Source organism: Coregonus clupeaformis, unplaced genomic scaffold (genome assembly GCF_020615455.1).
Source record: "Coregonus clupeaformis isolate EN_2021a unplaced genomic scaffold, ASM2061545v1 scaf0010, whole genome shotgun sequence".
Classification (NCBI taxonomy): domain Eukaryota; kingdom Metazoa; phylum Chordata; class Actinopteri; order Salmoniformes; family Salmonidae; genus Coregonus; species Coregonus clupeaformis.
This window is the reverse complement of record NW_025533465.1, coordinates 1630768-1648364: the sequence shown is the minus strand read 5'-3', so window position 1 is coordinate 1648364 and position 17597 is coordinate 1630768. Positions and strand designations below refer to the sequence as shown.

The 17597-nt window shown below is 44.0% G+C and overlaps 1 protein-coding gene across 2 annotated transcripts; it reads right to left on the bottom strand.

Annotated features, from left to right (window-relative positions):
* Nucleotides 1-223: 223 nt before the first annotated feature.
* LOC121550991 (TLC domain-containing protein 4-B) lies at nt 224-16947 on the bottom strand. 2 transcript variants are annotated; one of them, XM_041863481.2, is made up of 7 exons: nt 15439-16947; nt 11382-11534; nt 7704-7793; nt 4410-4468; nt 4193-4287; nt 3941-4014; nt 224-3836 (listed from the first exon to the last, which is right to left on the bottom strand). In XM_041863481.2, exons 2-7 carry the CDS (start codon nt 11525-11527, stop codon nt 3500-3502), a joined length of 801 nt encoding a protein of 266 aa, XP_041719415.1. In that variant the 5' UTR covers nt 11528-11534; nt 15439-16947; the 3' UTR covers nt 224-3499. The 2 variants fall into 2 exon arrangements, with proteins under 2 accessions (XP_041719415.1, XP_041719416.1); XM_041863482.2 differs by having other exon boundaries at nt 15794-16947.
* Nucleotides 16948-17597: the final 650 nt, after the last annotated feature.

Below are 17597 nucleotides of genomic sequence, written 5' to 3'. Positions count from 1 at the left end.
TAGCTGGACTGGACTGAGCCAGACATACCTTTGAAGGCTTAGAACCACCCAACCTCAGAACACTGCTGTACGCATTCTGACTACTATACTATGATGCATCCAACATGCAGTATTTTTCATAAAATTGTCTCAGTTTGTGTACACCAGTGTAAACAAAATACATGAAAGTCAATGGTGTTTGAATTCTTACTCTGAAGCCAGAAAGCAATGATTGAGACAAAAATAAATGTCTGTCTTCAAATTTATTGAAGAGCAAAACTTTCAAGTAAGTCTCAACTTTCAGTGCTACAATGACATCATTAGTAGTGGTCATTGTAGACAATCTAAGTCACATGGTGTTGAGACAGGGGCCCTAAGGCCTGTGTATTGTTCTTTTCACATTAAAATATTCAGAAAATAATAATGTAACAAATTGCATTGCATTAAAATAAGAAATTTAAAAAAGAAAAAAAGAACAAAAAAGAAAAACACTGGCAACATTTGATCTATGCTTTTTTTCCTCATTAGTTTGTGTTCACTCGTATCATTACGATCATCATCACTATCATCACTTTATATTAATTATTTTCTTGCCTTAAATGTATTCCATCTCCGCACCTCCTTGTGACTTAAATGATGCGACTGCTGCGGTCTACAAATATGCTCCACAGGTGAAGCAAGACTATCCGAGAGAGTCCACAAAGAGCTGGGGCAAGACTTCATTGGGTTATTTTCTGGCCAATCCATGGCATTTAGTACCAAATGGCTAAAAGTCTTGTGATGCTGCTAAGTTCAACCTTACAAAGATGAAAATACCTGCAATGCAGCTGAAATAAATGCAACGGTCCTACCAGTTCTTCCAGGAGCTACAATATGTCCTAATTTTTCACCAGGGCCTGAGACCATTTGTACCTTCTCTAAATACACAATGTTAGCCTTTCAAAAAGAGATAAAAGGCCACATGGTTATTTCTTGCCGATACAAGTGCACTCGGGCTTGATGTTACTGAAACCGCCATGTCACTTCCTCATTTCCAAAAACCAAAACTTTGACGATTTTAAATCACTCAGAGGTCTACATTGCAATTCAACACACCACAGACGCACTGCAGTCAGTGACAAACACTACACATCCAACTAACAGTTTGTGCTAACATTGGACAGAAGTACAACCTCTTTCACAGGCATCCGAAGCTGACTTAAATGCACACCACAGCCTACTGGAGAACCAGAAATCTCATTATCAGGTTACACATGTACTTGACTAATGAATGATACAAACATGTTGCACTATTCACAGCTTGAAGTATTGGAGGACTGGGTGAGAAGAGTGAGCAGAATCCCACTATCTTCTCAACCGACTTGAAGTAGCTAAATAACTAAATGTCAAGAATTACATTTCCAATCTCATCTTCATCCTGGTCATAACCAGCAGCGTGCCTCTTTAAGCCACTTCCCACTCCTCCTAATACCACTAAACCACCACAACATTCATATCGAGGCCTGCTCCCGTATTCAGAAGAAACACAAGCAGGCCCTACAGAGGGGTCAACTTTGGATAATACTTGTCTGGATTCATTATTGTGCAGGGTACAAAAATATATACATAACAGTATCCATAGAGAGAAGAGATTACAATAGCAAGAAAAAAAGGAAAACAAACACTAGTTTTACATTAAAATGTCATGCTAATCTCTACCTGACTGCATTAGATTTCCTGTTTGCGTAAAGGCACGACAATACAACCCTCCTCGGTGGTACATGGAGGGGGCTCAAAAAGTTATTGCTCCATCATGGGGAGTGTGCTTTAATTCCACAGTGAAAAGTCGAACATTTCAGACCCCCGTCCCAAACGATCTCAACGCTTTATGGACAGGAGGGGGACAGAAAACAAAACACTTAACATGCACTCAATACAGTTGGGTGAAAAACATAAAATGCACTGATTAAAATTAATTGCAGAGGAACCCATAGATTAATGCAATTCATATTTATCCTGTTTAGTGATCCAAACTAGTTATGGGAGACTATAAATCATCATAATCCAAAGTTTTCTTAACATGCTCTGTGAATTGAAATCAATCAAATCAACTTGATTTGAAAGGAAGATTTCCAACTGAGTTATACAGTATGAGAGCACATAGCTACACCTACAGTATAACATTGCCAGTTTATGGCTGTTGTCAGATTGGTAATTCATAATTGATCATACATGAATATCTATATAAACTATTTTGAACATCATATTTCTAGCATTCCTATGGCTGACATTCTGTAGGCGGAAAAGCACCTAAGCCAGGAGAATGCTTCCCCCCAAAAGGGACCCGCTCTTGTTCCAAATTCAGTTCTCACAAAAACACAGAAAATAGAAGAGAGAAATGGAAGTTAAAAGCCCCAGCGGTGCCTCAGATAGAGAACAAGTGTGGAGTTTAACAGTAGTGTTACACTGCAGTGGCTGGGAAACTCTCCAGAGAGAGAGAGAAAACATCCTTTCCAGTCCACTGAACTAGAGATACTGGATGAGATCTTTTCAAAGGCTAAAACATCTTTACAGAAGGTGATTATTCTCATATGGAGGGACTGACAAGTCATTATAAGGCAGGGGAGGTAGAACAGAAGTATCAAACTGGATGGATTTAACCACTCCGCTGTGACAGAGGGTTATGATAGTGTAGTGAAGTTAAGACGCGTTGATATCAATTCCTGGTTTTGAGGTTGAGTAACAGGAGGAACAAATGGGATAACTGAGACCCCAGAGTCCGAAACAGAGCAGAGCCAGACCCTGGATGAGATGAGGCAAAAGCATCCAATGAAAAACAATGATTCTGGAGAGTTAGCGGTAGGATCCAATCCCCACATCCCTGTCTCCTTTTCCCCTGGATGTGCATCCAGGCTGTCGATGGGAAATCCAGTGGTGATTCAATCTGAACTGTTGCTGTGAGCGGGGGACCAGTCTGGTGGCGATGTAGGTGGTGTTCATAAAAAGGAGGCCACAGCAAATGCAGTAAGAGGCATTGTGGTATCTCTGTCTGTCAAACTAGCACACTAAGAGGTCCTTATTCTGTGGGCCAAGCAGGAGGCTCTCCTCTGGGTGGACGGGTCATGGAACTGAAAAGGGTAAAGGATGGTGGCCGGGGGAGAGGGGGAGTTTCTGACAGAGCCAGGGTACGTTTTCTTCTTTTATTGCTTTCTACCTGTCCATCACAGGCACTTCAGATGACTGGACTTAGGTTGAAGTTGAACAAGAATGAGTGTACTTAACAGCTACTCTGACATCTCCAACCAAACCCAGCCAGGGTACCACCACACCATCGATGAAACACTGAGGTACAGAAGCTAGTGTGGAACCAGTCTCATTCTGTGAGGCTGAAACTGATCAGGACCTGACCCATTCTGCTACGTGATTTCAGGGGATGGAGAGAATAGCAAGGCTGGGGCTAGTAGGGGCTATAAGAGCCCTTGAAGTCCTGTCTCGCTTTCACAGAGTCTCTGTCTATGTCCCCCCCTCCTGCCAGTATCTCTTAGTCTGTGTGGGTATTCACATGGTTCTGCTTGAGCGGGGAGACCTCTTTGGCCTTCCTGCCGCTGGCGCCCATCATAACCTTGTAGCAGCCGCGGGCGATCTTGTACATCCAGATGGTGTTGAGGATGTCCAGGGCGATGCAGGATGTGATCCAGGCCACCTGAGCACCGATGCCCAGGCGCTCAAAGGCCTCCGTGCCGAAGGTGGAAAATACCCGGGCCCAGTAGGGCGGCATGACGAAGATGCGCACCATGAAGAAGACCACTGCCATGGCCATGCCGTTGGCCACCACCAAGCGGTCCGAGCGAGGGTACTTCAGCACCTCGTAGAACCACCTATACATGGAGGAGAACAGGAATAATGTCAACACTGACAGAGATAGGGGCTGATAAACAGGAGGAGTATTCATAAAACTATAGTAAAAGTGGAGCTAGCTTACCTTTGGTTCACAAAAGGTGTGGATAACTCTGAAATGAGACGGAAGTTGGCGAAATAGGGAAGCACGCCACGAGACTGCAGAGCATAAAGATGTATTACCACAAATAGACATGGGCAGAAATAAACTAAAACAAACTAAATGTGCAACACCTTTAAAAAGAACACTGAGTATTTCAATACCAAAACCCAAAGGAACCAAAGAAGCATCTAATAATAGCCATTGTGCTCATGGTATTTATTCCACCAGACTCACCAAGACATAACCATATGCATAGAGCGCCGCCAAGTGGTGACAGACAAAAAAGCTGTCCCCCATTGTGCTCCAGTTGGTGGCCAGAAGCACAAGGTCTACACAGAACAACAAGTGGGTGGTTAGCACACATCTTGTTATTTCCATCTACTGTCCACAGAGAAATGTGTATGGCTTATTATTATTATACAAGAGGATAAACATGAGGAGAGAGACTCACCATAGAGCAAATAACCACATGTTATGGCCACATTAAGTTTCACTAGTCCAGGCTCCCCCCTGTACAGCAAAAACAAAACAAAGTGTTATTTCAGAATAACAGTTGCCACATTACAGATGAATGCTAAAACTAAAACAAAAGCTACTTACGATTTCACATAAATCTAGTGAAGTCTACAGAACATTCTACATACAAAACATTCTACATAATGTATTATTGCAGAGTCTACTGCAGGGGTCTCCAACCTTTACTAGCATGAGAGCTACTTTTTAAAATGAAACGTCACAAGCTACAATTTATTTTCTAGCTTTCAAATAGGCACATTCTTCTCTTCTCTCCCCGGGTCCTTACTGCACAAGAGAAAGTAGTGCATTATGTTTACTGTCAATATACCTGGTAAAATGCATTTTTTGTGAAATTCCCCTTTAATTGCGCATCTGGTCATTTAACATTTAATTGAAAAGGTTGAGGAAAGTATTTCTGTCAACCCACAAGACGGTTATCACATCTACTGGCTACACACGGAGTGATAGACAAACGCGCTTACCACACACAGACACGGCAATATTGCTGGAAATTAATTGGCAGATATTGTGCTAGGCTTGGCTTTTTAAGCCAATAGTGGCTAACCAGGGGTGGGATAATGTCAACGTTGCGTTGATTAGATAGTAGCTGGGAGCCTGCGGTGTTTGATACTTGTGAGGTTTGTTTATGACAGTTTGCGGTGGAACACGTGAAAATTGCATGTACCTTCAGAATTCTTTAAGGAGTTACTCATAGGTGGGCTGCGAGCTACTGGCAGCTTGCGATCGACTTGTTGGAGACCCCTGGTCTACTGAGTAATGGCCATATCATGAGTCATAGTCTTGCTACTACTAAAGATAACTGTGTCCAGGGAAGGTCCAGTTTAAACAGCACTGTGTTGACAAATGCGTTGCGCTCACATAGAGGGTGTGTTTCCGTTTGCCTGCTGTATCCTTGTGTGATTGTGTGCTCTTGGACAAATACGTGTCAGGATGTGTGTCCATGTGTGAGTAGTAGCCTGCATATAGTACATACTGTAAGAATGAGTACCACTGTTCTCTTGACTGTAGGAGTGGACTGTATGGCTCAGTTGCTTGGACAAGGTTTTGGCAATGCCATGGTTATAGGTTCATTGTATCACATGGGCCACATTTACTGCCTAGGCCTGTGTGTTGACTGTACTGCAAGTGGCTCTTGACAAGAGCATCTGCTAAGTGACTGTGGTCATAATAATGTGTGTCTGCCTCAGTAAAGTGACATTGTAACTGATATTGGCCTCTCTCCATCACAGGGATCCTGTTGCTGCGGGCTGGGTCATGGCTCCTCTGTAACAGCACACCACGACGTGCCCTCTGGATTACACAGGAGAGGAGGGCTCCACATGACACCGCCCTCACTCACCTCTCCCAACCTTCACCCCAACGTACCAGTCTGTGTATGTCTGAGTGCAACATCCTCTCTGACCCCCACTTCTAGACTCATGTAACCACGATCAATGTTATGTGCAGCCAATCGTTTCTCCACTTCATCATGTCTACTGTACATCCTGGAGCCTACCATCAGCCTAATCTATTCACCCATGTCCATATAGAGAATCAAAGCCATTCATAGATAAACTTGTGAATCAGTTAAAACTAAGAGATAAACTTCAGATAGTAGGGGTCAGGATGAAATGGGTCCAAAGGTTATCCGATGACATCACTGATCCAGGTACGGCAGGGCGGCAGATAGCCTAGCGGTTAGAGGCAAGCCAGCAACCGGAAGGTTGCCAGTTTGAATCCCGGGTCCGTGGGAAAAATCTGTTGGGAAGTGAGCTGGCAACCAGAGGGTTGCTGGTATCAAATCCTAGATTCCATTGCCTGCCGTTGTGTCCTTGAGCAAGGCACTTAACCCCCTACAACAACAGTGTGGTACCTCTCCAAAACCTGTATATTTACGTGTATGTATGTGTCTTTCAGAGGGATTGGGTTAAAAAGCAGAAGTCCAATTTCGGTTGGACCTTGTGTGCATTTGACCAATAAAGTGATCTTAATCTTACAGTAAGCCACACCTGGGGTTACATCAGTGAACTCTGATCAACCAACTGAGCACCATTGTTTAAAACCAATTGAGTCTGTATTCTGCTCCCACTGGTTACATCGCACTTTTCAAGCTCAGATAAACGCTTCGGATTGATTGGATTACGATGACAAAACCCTGGCAGAACTACCAGATTGACGTTGCGAGAAGCTGAATCTGTCACAATGCAGGTTTTAGGGCGGTTAATTCTGTGAAGCCCAGCACAATGCCAGTCTGTGGCATGTCTAAATGACGCTGTAATGCAATCAGATTGTCTGAAGATTTAATGCTTACGCCATTCAGTGTTGCAATAAGAGGAACTAGCTACTGCGCTAGCAAAATAACGTGGCTAACAGTCTAAAGAGGAAAAGTAAGAAACTAAAAGAGATTGACAGGAAAGCAAATACGTAAATGACACAAAAGGATAGTACCAATACTACACAGACACAAAGACAAAGGAAAAAACCAAGACAACATGGCTGGGGGGTACAACAATCACACCCCTATGAAAGTAAAGGAACAACAAAGAACAGAGAAGGAAAAAGAGAGTAGTCTAAATGTGTGAGACATTAGGACAGAGCAGATGAAGGGTGGTGGCGGGGCTCCTCCCCATTGGCCCTTTGCTTTCCCTTTTCTCCGCTCCATCAGCAACAGACAGACAATGAGAGCGAGGGAAGTGCTGTATTGATCATACAGCCAGAGATGTGGGGTGCTGCTGGGGGGGGGGGGGTCAGGGTAGGGGGGGGACACACCAGAAGGAAGAGGGGGGGCTGTAGACTGGGCTGCTGTTGTTTGCTATGAAAAGGAGCCTTGTTGGCAGGACTCTGGCTTGTCTGATCAGAGGAAGAGAAACAGAAGGAGAGAGAAGAGAGAGTAGAAGACAGAGAAAGAGAAGGGATAGGGAGGGAGTGAGGGATAGGAGGAAATTACCATTCCTCTCTTTCAGGATTCAATGATGTAAATCACACAGTCAGCAGTAGGAGAGAGAACATAGAAAAGACAATGAAAGGACAAATCCACTGAATATACACCTCTCTGGAGACTCCACTGAGATTTCTCCTCTACTTCTCTCTGACAGTGGGGAATGGCAGCGCCATCATTCCCCTAATGTATAGATCGTCCCTCCCTCCCTTCTGTTTCCTTCCCTCCCTCTTGGGGTAGGCTAGTAGCCATGGCTGATGGAGTGACAGACAGTATTTCAGTTCATCTTACCAGACAGGGTCTGCGTTGACGGCATCATCAAACCACAGGATGTAGAGACAGAAGAGGCCCACAATCAGAGCATGGACAGTGGACACCAATCTGGGCAAGCACACAGAAACAGGGACAGTTAGCGCAATGGCAGAGAATGATGCAAGACTACCACCACGGCAGCAGTAATACCAATAAACAGTTCAAGTAACATAACAATAACATCCTTTATAGCACTGCGAACACAATGAAGAAACCTAAGCTCATTTGGGCCATGTGGAACCTTGGCAATGGAACTAATATGAAGGAGAATTGTGTGTGTGTGTAACCATTATCAGGTCTCGTTGACCTCCGGGAATCTTTATCTGGGCTAGTGAAGAGAACTCCAGTGCTCCCACGGCTCTTATCTGCCCTCACACACAGTCCCCTCACTGTCACCAGACCCTGGGCACACCAGCTGTCCCACAGGCCTGGCAACACTGGCTCCACAGACCAGCCACTGTACGAGTACCATCATGTTATTTTAGTGTCACCATTATAAAGTCACTGTGACAGCGTATAACAGCCATGACCAAGACAGAGTGGAATTTTTTGGGGGTCAACGACAGTCGCTTATGAAACAGAAGGGGCAAGTGCGTTTGCTCTCCCGCTCACCCACTTGAATATCTAGCTAGTGACGTTGTGTTCCTTAGCCTATGCCTCAGGCCTCAGGCTTACATCCCTGCTGTGCAGCTTTCTGTAAATATTCTCTGTGCCCCTTTACAACTAAGGCGTAAATAAATAACACACTGACACACTCGGAGCCGTTATGCAATCCAACTGCAGCCACTATCAGTGCTTGACCTTTGGCTTGTTGTGCCATGGTACACACATCCTGTCGCAGTGTTCAGTGTGCATGACCCACTGTATGAACTGAGGCTCAGGGGGGTAAAGGGCAATGTTCCCTCTTAGCTGCCCGCGGTCACGCAGTAGCCCTGGGACTGCCACTCAGAAGAAATATCAGCCCACAGAGAGAAGCAAAGATTGAACTTCACTCAACTTTCTAGCAGTGGTCACAAAAAGGTTGATTGCGATCGACTGGTATATCTCCAAGGCATTCCTAGTCGATCGCCAAACATTTCTGTAAAAAACCCAATGATAAAGCGTTGTGTTCCTATTTTTCTTTTTTATTCGTCTCGGGCTGTTGGCAGTAGGTGCACCTGATTCAGCTGCCCTGCGCGCCGGGTAGGAGAACTGTTGCCATTTTGAACCAATTCATATGTCTGAAGGTACAAACTCTGCCTTCCCGGCGGGCCCGGAGCAAATCAAGTGCACTATAGGTCTACCGCTGGCCAATCGGATGGCTCAGATTACCGTGAGGGCAGTAACATAGCAGGCATAAAGGAAAGCTACAGCAAAATTGATACTGTGAGATTTCAAAACCATGACTAGAGAGACTGTCAACGAATACAGCAAAGAGCTGCTGTTTTTATGAGTGAGTTCATGTTGAAGTTCTTACTCAGCACTGTCAACACTTTGTATTCAACACTTATAAGCCATAAAATGTGTGTTCTTCCTATTTCCACTCAGCCCTACAACAAGCACTGCAGCAGTAATGAATGGGTAGGAAAGTGTATCAATAGGCTTGTGTTGTTGTTATTAGCCGCTTGGGTCTTTTTAATATCGAAGAATATTTCACTTTCTCTGTTCATAAGAGTAACAACATGAATTTAAGCATGACACAGAAATAATGCGGTGCGACTATAACAATGCAGCCATCAGCTGGAAGACGGTGTCCCTTTTTGGTCAGTGTCAGTGGAGGAAAGGGAGAGCGGATGGATGTTGAGAGGCGGACCCTCAGTCTGCTGAGACTGGCCATCAGATGCAGGCACCATCAGCCCAGTAAAATAAAAAGCTAATTATTTAAATGTATGCTCACTCAGCTGTGCCTCACAAGTAATACAACAACGGATCTATTACCAGTGTGATCATATAGCCTACCTTGAATATAGAACTATAAATGTTAAAAATGTCACAAACATTGGCAGGGCAATTCAAGCAAAGCCAATATGCGGTGATAATGTATTGGGCCTATGGCTTACTGCACAAACCTGATTGCTACATTACTGTTTTTAATTGGTTAATGTTGCATAGGCGTACGTTCTTTAAGTCATGTTTATTTAAAATCTGAGCGATAGATCTCAGCTTGTATTTTGACTCAGAAAGTGATCTTGACTCAGAAAAGGTTGGTGACCACTATTCTATAGATTTCCCTGTTAACACGATCAACATTTCCCTTTACTGTGGCAATTGTGATCGAATCAACGCAATATTACCCACTTTCAATGCAACATACCGAAACAAAACCAACTATGCAAGAGATTTTGTTGTAGGCAGAACGCATTGGAGTAGAATTCTATTGCATTGACACGCACTACTCAGCCTGTACTCTACACAGACCAGTGCGACATAAACAAATCAGAACTGCAGTAGCTCTATATGCAAATAGACCATATATGGATCTGTGCCATTTACTTTGAACTGGACTGTGTTTACAGCATGCGTGGTCGTGAGTAGAAGCGCTTGTTTTGAGATCAAAGCGAGAGCTACATGTAGCCACGTGCACATTTTGTTCATATCCTTTGCTAGTTAGTGAGTTATTAGCCCAGTTATAGATAATATGTAGTCAGCAATAGGGGAGTGACTGCTTCCTACAAGAGCACAACCATGTACATTTCTAGACATATTTGAAAAGCGAGTCAGGTAAAAGGTGCAGTGTTGTATTTTGAGACCGGCTTGAATAAGCTAAGTAGCCATAAGGCAGAGGGGAGCATAATTTGTCTGATTCTCTGTAATAATGGTATGGAAATAATAATGCATTTTATTTTGTAAAGTGGTTTCTTGCATCAAATACCACAACATTTTCAGTCATCTCCTGGTCTGAAGGACAAGTGGATAAACAGGTTAATGTCAAGCCCTGCATGTTTTTTTCAAAAGTCTCATGGAATGTAGGCCTACATTGAACACCACACATTAGCTGCTACTGTAGGCTGAATGATAGAACAGCTATTTCCATGTTAAAATGTTATGGGATGCATTTTCTCCCTTGTTTTTGATGGAGGCCTACATTATGATCAAATAGCCACAGTAGCCTACATGGACACTGTTAAAACTGTAACTTAAAGCGGGTACAGCCTCAGTTTTTTAGGGAACATTGGTAAAGGGTTAATGGTGGGTACAGCCCACCAGGTCAAGACAAACTGATACCAGAGAAGAGATACCATCCAGTACATGGAGTACCTCATTACAAAACGGCAATTGGCAACTTTTGAACTTAACCCCAAACTAATTACACGTTTCTGGTCTTTGAATTCAAAGCCCAGCCCCTGACGTGTACTATGGATTGTTGATAAGATGACCCATGACAACCTAAATGACGATAATGTAGATAGATAATTAAGACCTGTCTGATTAGAGCTGCAGTATCAGCACAATAAAACCATTTGAACGCAAAACCAGTCCACTAGCAATGTAGAGATTCAATATCTACACAATCATTAACTTGTTAGCCTACATTTTGATCATTTCAGACCTCAGATTTCACATGAATATCAGTGTGCCTGGGTTAATGTCTGATAAAGGTGGGTTATAGCAGAGTGGGTACAGTACTAGTCTATAATGTGAAACCTGCTAGAGAGGCCTGTTGGAAGGGTATTGTACCTGGAGTTCCACTCAGTGAGCTTGGTGGGTGGCAGGCGGCTGTAGCCAGGGGTGAAGGTTGAGGAGAACAGTGGGCTAGCCACGGAGAAGAGCAACTGAAACCCCACGAAGCTGCCAGCCACCACGGTCAACTCTCTCGTCTCCATCACTCACCTACAGTATACCACACCAGGAGAGAGACAGGAAAAGAGAGGGTGAGAGGCATGTACTCTTACTGTACAGAAGACACAATACCCCTAGACTGGCAGGGGGAATGTAGAGGGGGGCCGGAAGGATGGAGGGAATAGGCGAAGAAGTGGAGGATGGAAGGGATGGAGGAAAAACACAGTGGCAGAGGAGGGACAGGAGGGCAAGGGAGAGAGCAATTGAAAAGGAGATGATGGTAAAAGAGCAGAAACAAGAGAAAATAAATCCTTCATTATTGGAAAAATATTTTGCAAGGGGATTAAATGTGCAATTGTGTTATAAATGTCAAAAATGTTATAAATTGATTTGCATTTTAATGAGGGAAATAAGTATTTGACCCCCTCTCAATCAGAAAGATTTCTGGCTCCCAGGTGTCTTTTATACAGGTAACGAGCTGAGATTAGGAGCACACTCTTAAAGGGAGTGCTCCTAATCTCAGTTTGTTACCTGTATAAAAAGACACCTGTCCACAGAAGCAATCAATCAATCAGATTCCAAACTCCACCATGGCCAAAACCAAAGAGCTCTCCAAGGATGTCAGGGACAAGATTGTAGACCTACACAAGGCTGGAATGGGCTACAAGACCATCGCCAAGCAGCTTGGTGAGAAGGTGACAACAGTTGGTGCGATTATTCGCAAATGGAAGAAACACAAAAGGACTGTCAATCTCCCTCGGCCTGGGGCTCCATGCAAGATCTCACCTCGTGGAGTTGCAATGATCATGAGAACGGTGAGGAATCAGCCCAGAACTACACGGAGGATCTTGTCAATGATCTCAAGGCAGCTGGGACCATAGTCACCAAGAAAACAATTGGTAACAGACTACGCCGTGAAGGACTGAAATCCTGCAGCGCCCGCAAGGTCCCCCTGCTCAAGAAAGCACATATACAGGCCCGTCTGAAGTTTGCCAATGAATATCTGAATGATTCAAAGGAGAACTGGGTAAAAGTGTTGTGGTCAGATGAGACCAAAATCGAGCTCCTTGGCATCACCTCAACTCGCCGTGTTTGGAGGAGGAGGAATGCTGCCTATGACCCCAAGAACACCATCAAACATGGAGGTGGAAACATTATGCTTTGGGGGTGTTTTTCTGCTAAGGGGACAGGACAACTTCACCGCATCAAAGGGACGATGGACGGGGCCATGTACCGTCAAATCTTGGGTGAGAACCTCCTTCCCTCAACCAGGGCACTGAAAATGGGTCGTGGATGGGTATTCCTGCATGACAATGACCCAAAACACACGGCCAAGGCAACAAAGGAGTGGCTCAAGAAGAAGCACATTAAGGTCCTGGAGTGGCCTAGCCAGTCTCCAGACCTTAATCCCATAGAAAATCTGTGGAGGGAGCTGAAGGTCCGAGTTGCCAAACGTCAGCCTTGAAACCTTAATGACTTGGAGAAGATCTGCAAAGAGGAGTGGAACAAAATCCCTCCTGAGATGTGTGCAAACCTGGTGGCCAACTACAAGAAACGTCTGACCTCTGTGATTGCCAACAAGGGTTTTGACACCAAGTACTAAGTCATGTTTTGCAGAGGGGTCATATACTTATTTCCCTCATTAAAATGCAAATCAATTTATAACATTTTTTACATGCATTTTTCTGGATTTTGTTGTTCTTATTCTGTCTCTCACTGTTCAAATAAACCTACCATTAAAATTATAGACTGATCATGTCTTTGTCAGTGGGCAAACGTACAAAATCAGCAGGGGATCAAATACTTTTTTCCCCTCACTGTAGAAAGACTGACAAAGTCTAGAAACTAGCAGCGTATGTGTGTAGGGGTCATTGCCCTGCAGTGTCCAGCGGTGGAGAGTATAGTTGAGTAGCCTGAGGACAGGCATGGATCAACTGCAGCACTATTACATAGTATCAACTGAGCGCTTGGGGTCCATGCTCCCTGTTTACACTGTACTAAGAAACAGCCACCCAGTCCCTTGACCTCCTTTTCCCAGAAGAGGGATTATGATTCATGAAGAATTGGACTTTCAGTCAACTCAAAAAGGTCCTCAGAGCTACTGGCTCTTTGACTGAGGTCCATGACTGGTCATGTGTTCTCACCTCGACCCTCAGAGTTCAAGGAACTACAATACCAACATTGCAAAACCTGCATCTGCGACCATTAAATCCACAAGAATCTGAAATCCAGAGAAAATGGCTACTTGGATGAAGCAACAACAATATTCTCTAAGGTTCTAATCGCTTTTCCAAGTACAAACAATGTGCTGCCGCTTACAATTGGGTAAGGCAACTGATTAGATGACTGGTCACCAACAGGGAGATTCTACTGATATTGGAGAAAGTCTATTGTTTCTCTAATATCACTAGACCTAAGCCCAATATGTTTTAACCTATGCCATAACTGGCACATTAAACTTGTACAGTAGGTTCTAATACTCAAAAAATACCATGTTATGATACCATGTCATAACTACATACTGTTCTCTACCCCTATAGGCCTACATGAAAAGAAAGTAGGACTGGACCCACAGAGCGACAGCCGGACAATAGGGAACACCCCATGTTCACTCAGGGTCTACAGTGTCAACATCAACACATGTTTACAGTACAAAGGAGCATTGGTACAGTACAGCCTAATGCAGCTTCAGTCTGATACAAACACATTTACTGTTTAACATAGGCTACTACGTTCCACAGTTCCATGTGCTCTGAGCAAAATCATTTTTCAATCTCCAGATCTATGGATGTGAGGAAAGGCCATTGTGTCAAGCTGATCAACACTATCACAGGAGACCTTAGCCTAGCTATTGCAGTGGCCCATACAATAACCCCAGCTCTCCCTGGAATGGCCTAACTCTGTAAGCAATCAGGAATTTGTAATATTATCAAGATAGCATTTGGACCAATAAAATAGCTGTGTTTGAGAGAAGCCTCATTGTTCCAGAACACATTCCTGGAGCATGCCGATCATATGCTGCATGTGCTTCAATTATTCATTAGCATTCTTCACCTGGCAAGCTGGTTCTGACTGCCTAGGAGGGCTGAGGCGCACATACCAGACAACCACCATCCACTTTTGACCTTGTTCTCCTGCACTATATGCTGCTGTCAGCAAACTATGACCCTTTCGTATATCGAGCAACATCAATTGCGGTTCAATTTCCCCTGTTCCAGTGGAAATATAAAACGTCCCCTCTCTCCTGCAATGCATATGCCATTGAGGTGACCGTTTTTAGAATACATAATGTTCAAAACATAAAATTCATTGAATATTTTTTACAGACTAAATGTAGCTCATTTGACGGTACAATTACGACTGGCATTATAGGCCAGCTGACAAGTGATGAGATTTCCTTTCACTCCAATAACGCAAATCTTGGGATGCAGACAAAAATCTGACTCTTCCTCGCCATTCACCGGTACGAACGCTTGTGCTAATGAGTACAATTACTTGCCCTGGCCTAGAGTTAAAAATAATGAGGATATTAAACATAACTGGTAAATGGTGGTGCCCTTTCTTGCGGAGGCAGATAGCTACATATCATGCATAACTTGTCAGCACAGCCTATAGTTCTCTGCGACGCATGACACAGCAAACGTGTGCTCGACAAGAAACGTGTAAAATCCTTCGATTTTCGGCAACATTGTCGCCAGTAGCACACTTTCCAGTTTAGCCACAAGCACAAGTAACGTTAGCCTAACCAAGCTAGCTACACGAATTGTCAGAGCAAAGTTATTGACTAGAAAACAATACTACTGTATACAGCCACAACCAGGGTCGTATTCATTGGTCCGTCTTGCGGTCACTAGATGTTTAATACATGCAAATTGCAGTGCATTAGCTCAATGTATCGATGTGTTGTGAGGTGAACAAAATAAGTGAAAGGCTAGCTAGATAAATAAATAACTACCTGATATTAGTCGCATAGGTCTGAGTAAGTTGGTCTAGCTTCTGTTCAGCTGCCGTCTTCTTTCACTTTCTTAGCTAGCTAATTTAGCAAGTCAGCTAGCTAGCGGTAGCCCACTAGCTAGCGCTCTCCTAAATCAGCTAGCTAGCGGTAGCCCACTAGCTAGCTCTCTTCTCTCCTAGTGTACGTCCTCGTGAAAAAAGCTCTACGACGAAAGCAGCACCATTCATGCATAACCATTACAGTCGCTAGAGAATTGCGGATTCCATGCTAATTTCCCTGTCAACATGCGTTCCAAGTTTTACCTAAAATATAAAGTTGTAGACGTTTTATTTTGTAATTGACAGCTAGGACTAACCTGTGACGCGAACACGCAGATACCACCCATCCTCTAGCTCACACTAGTGATGGGTCATGCGCACAAGCATCGGCTCTGAGAGCCGGCTCTTTGTAGTGAATCAGAAGAGCCGGCTCGCATCGAGTGAGAGCCGGCTCCCAGTTTTTTGCCCATTCGCTGCTTAGGTTTCACTTTCACAGAGGTCTGTTATGATTGGCCAGCATGGCGACCAGCATGCGGCATTCACGTGAGAATTAAGGATGTGTAAACAGAGAGGGGGCGGGGCAGACACACCACTTGACTCCACTGCAAGTGAAGAGAGAGACAGAGCGGACTGAGGAGCGTGTGTGCGTCTTGCATTGTCGTGTCGTTTAACTATGAGTGACACTAGAAAGCGAAGCAGCATCTGGCTGCAGTTTAAAGATATTGGGAACAAGAAAGCAGAGTGCCTTCACTGCAAAACGAAGGTCACTATAAGAGCAGGTTCCACCACAAACCTGCATAGACATACAAGAACTGTCCATCCTACAGTGCAGTTAGAGGAGAGAGGGCAAGCCAGCTCACCATCTACTGATCCTGGTGTGTCTCATACCAGAACAACAGCTGCTGTAACGTCTACTGCCATCCCCATGCGTGCAAGTATAACCTCTCCTACTGCAACTGATGTGATGGAGGGGAGACTATGTATTGTTGCCACATCAGTTCCTTCTGAGAGAATCTTCTCCAAAACAGGGCAGATACTCACGGAGAGGCGAAATCGTATCAGGCCTATCAGCCCATCCAAGCTGAGGCATCTGATCTTCCTGAATGCCAACCTGCCCTGAGGACTAATGCTGTTTGCTGGAGTTTGGTTCTGGTTTTGATTCTGTTCTGTGGATTTGTTTGAAGTTTATTGTTAATTTGTGCAATAAAAAAGTTTAATTGAAATAAACAAATGTAAGAGTGGTTTTGTCACAGAATAAATGCACAGAATTAGGCATTATAAGGTCTCTCATAAAAACACTGAAAGCAAAAGGGTTTTCAACACATAAACCATGATTTTTTTTCAAAGTTAAGGTAAAATATAGGCTACAAAAGATCCTAAATAAAGAGCCGTTCGGGAGTCGAAAGAGCCGGCTCTTCTTTGGGAGCCGAGTCAAAAGAGCCGGCTCTCAGAAAAGAGCCGAACTTCCCATCATTAGCTCACACCCCTCGGTTTGGCCACACCCACAATGAACAAAGGCCACGTTCATTACAGCGTTATATTCCTCAGTGAGAAATACAGTGAACAGCTGATATACAGCACAACTAAAACACGAAGAACTGCAGGCAGCTTGACAAGCTATTGAATAACACACCACAGCACTAATAGTTAGGTCATATTTTTACACTTGCCATAGGCCAATTAAAGCTAGGCATTTTTTACATGAGTACTTTCTATGTGTATTTTATTTATTATAATTGGAAACTGAAAGGGTTTTACAGACAGAGACATTATCAATCCAATGTCTTTTGAAAGGAGTGGTTATTTCTGTCATTGTATGGATCTGTGCTGTTAGCTACTGAGTCATCCTCCTGAGTCAAGGTTGTCTGTCTGGTTTCCCCATCACAGGAGGCTGCTGAGGGGAGGACGGCTCATAATAATGGCCAGGAACGGAGCAAAAGGAATGGCATCAAACGCCTGGAAACCATGTGCTTGATACCATTCCAACTATTCCGCTCCAGCCATTACCACAAGCCCGTCCTCCCCAATTAAGGTGCCACCAACCTCCTGTGTTCCCCACACACTTCCCATGTTGACACTTAGGTATTTGGCATTGATTATAGGCTAGACCAGGGGTGTCAA

What these genes read in the sequence shown, in the direction of transcription:
- LOC121550991 (XM_041863481.2), bottom strand. Translation starts at nt 11,527, where the DNA reads ATGGAGACGAGAGAGTTGACCGTGGTGGCTGGCAGCTTCGTGGGGTTT. An exon ending in ATGCATATGGTTATGTCTTG is followed by an intron (nt 4,015 to 4,192) that starts GTGAGTCTGGTG and finishes TATGCTCTGCAG; the next exon opens with TCTCGTGGCGTGCTTCCCTA. An exon ending in ACACCTTTTGTGAACCAAAG is followed by an intron (nt 3,837 to 3,940) that starts GTAAGCTAGCTC and finishes CTCCATGTATAG; the next exon opens with GTGGTTCTACGAGGTGCTGA.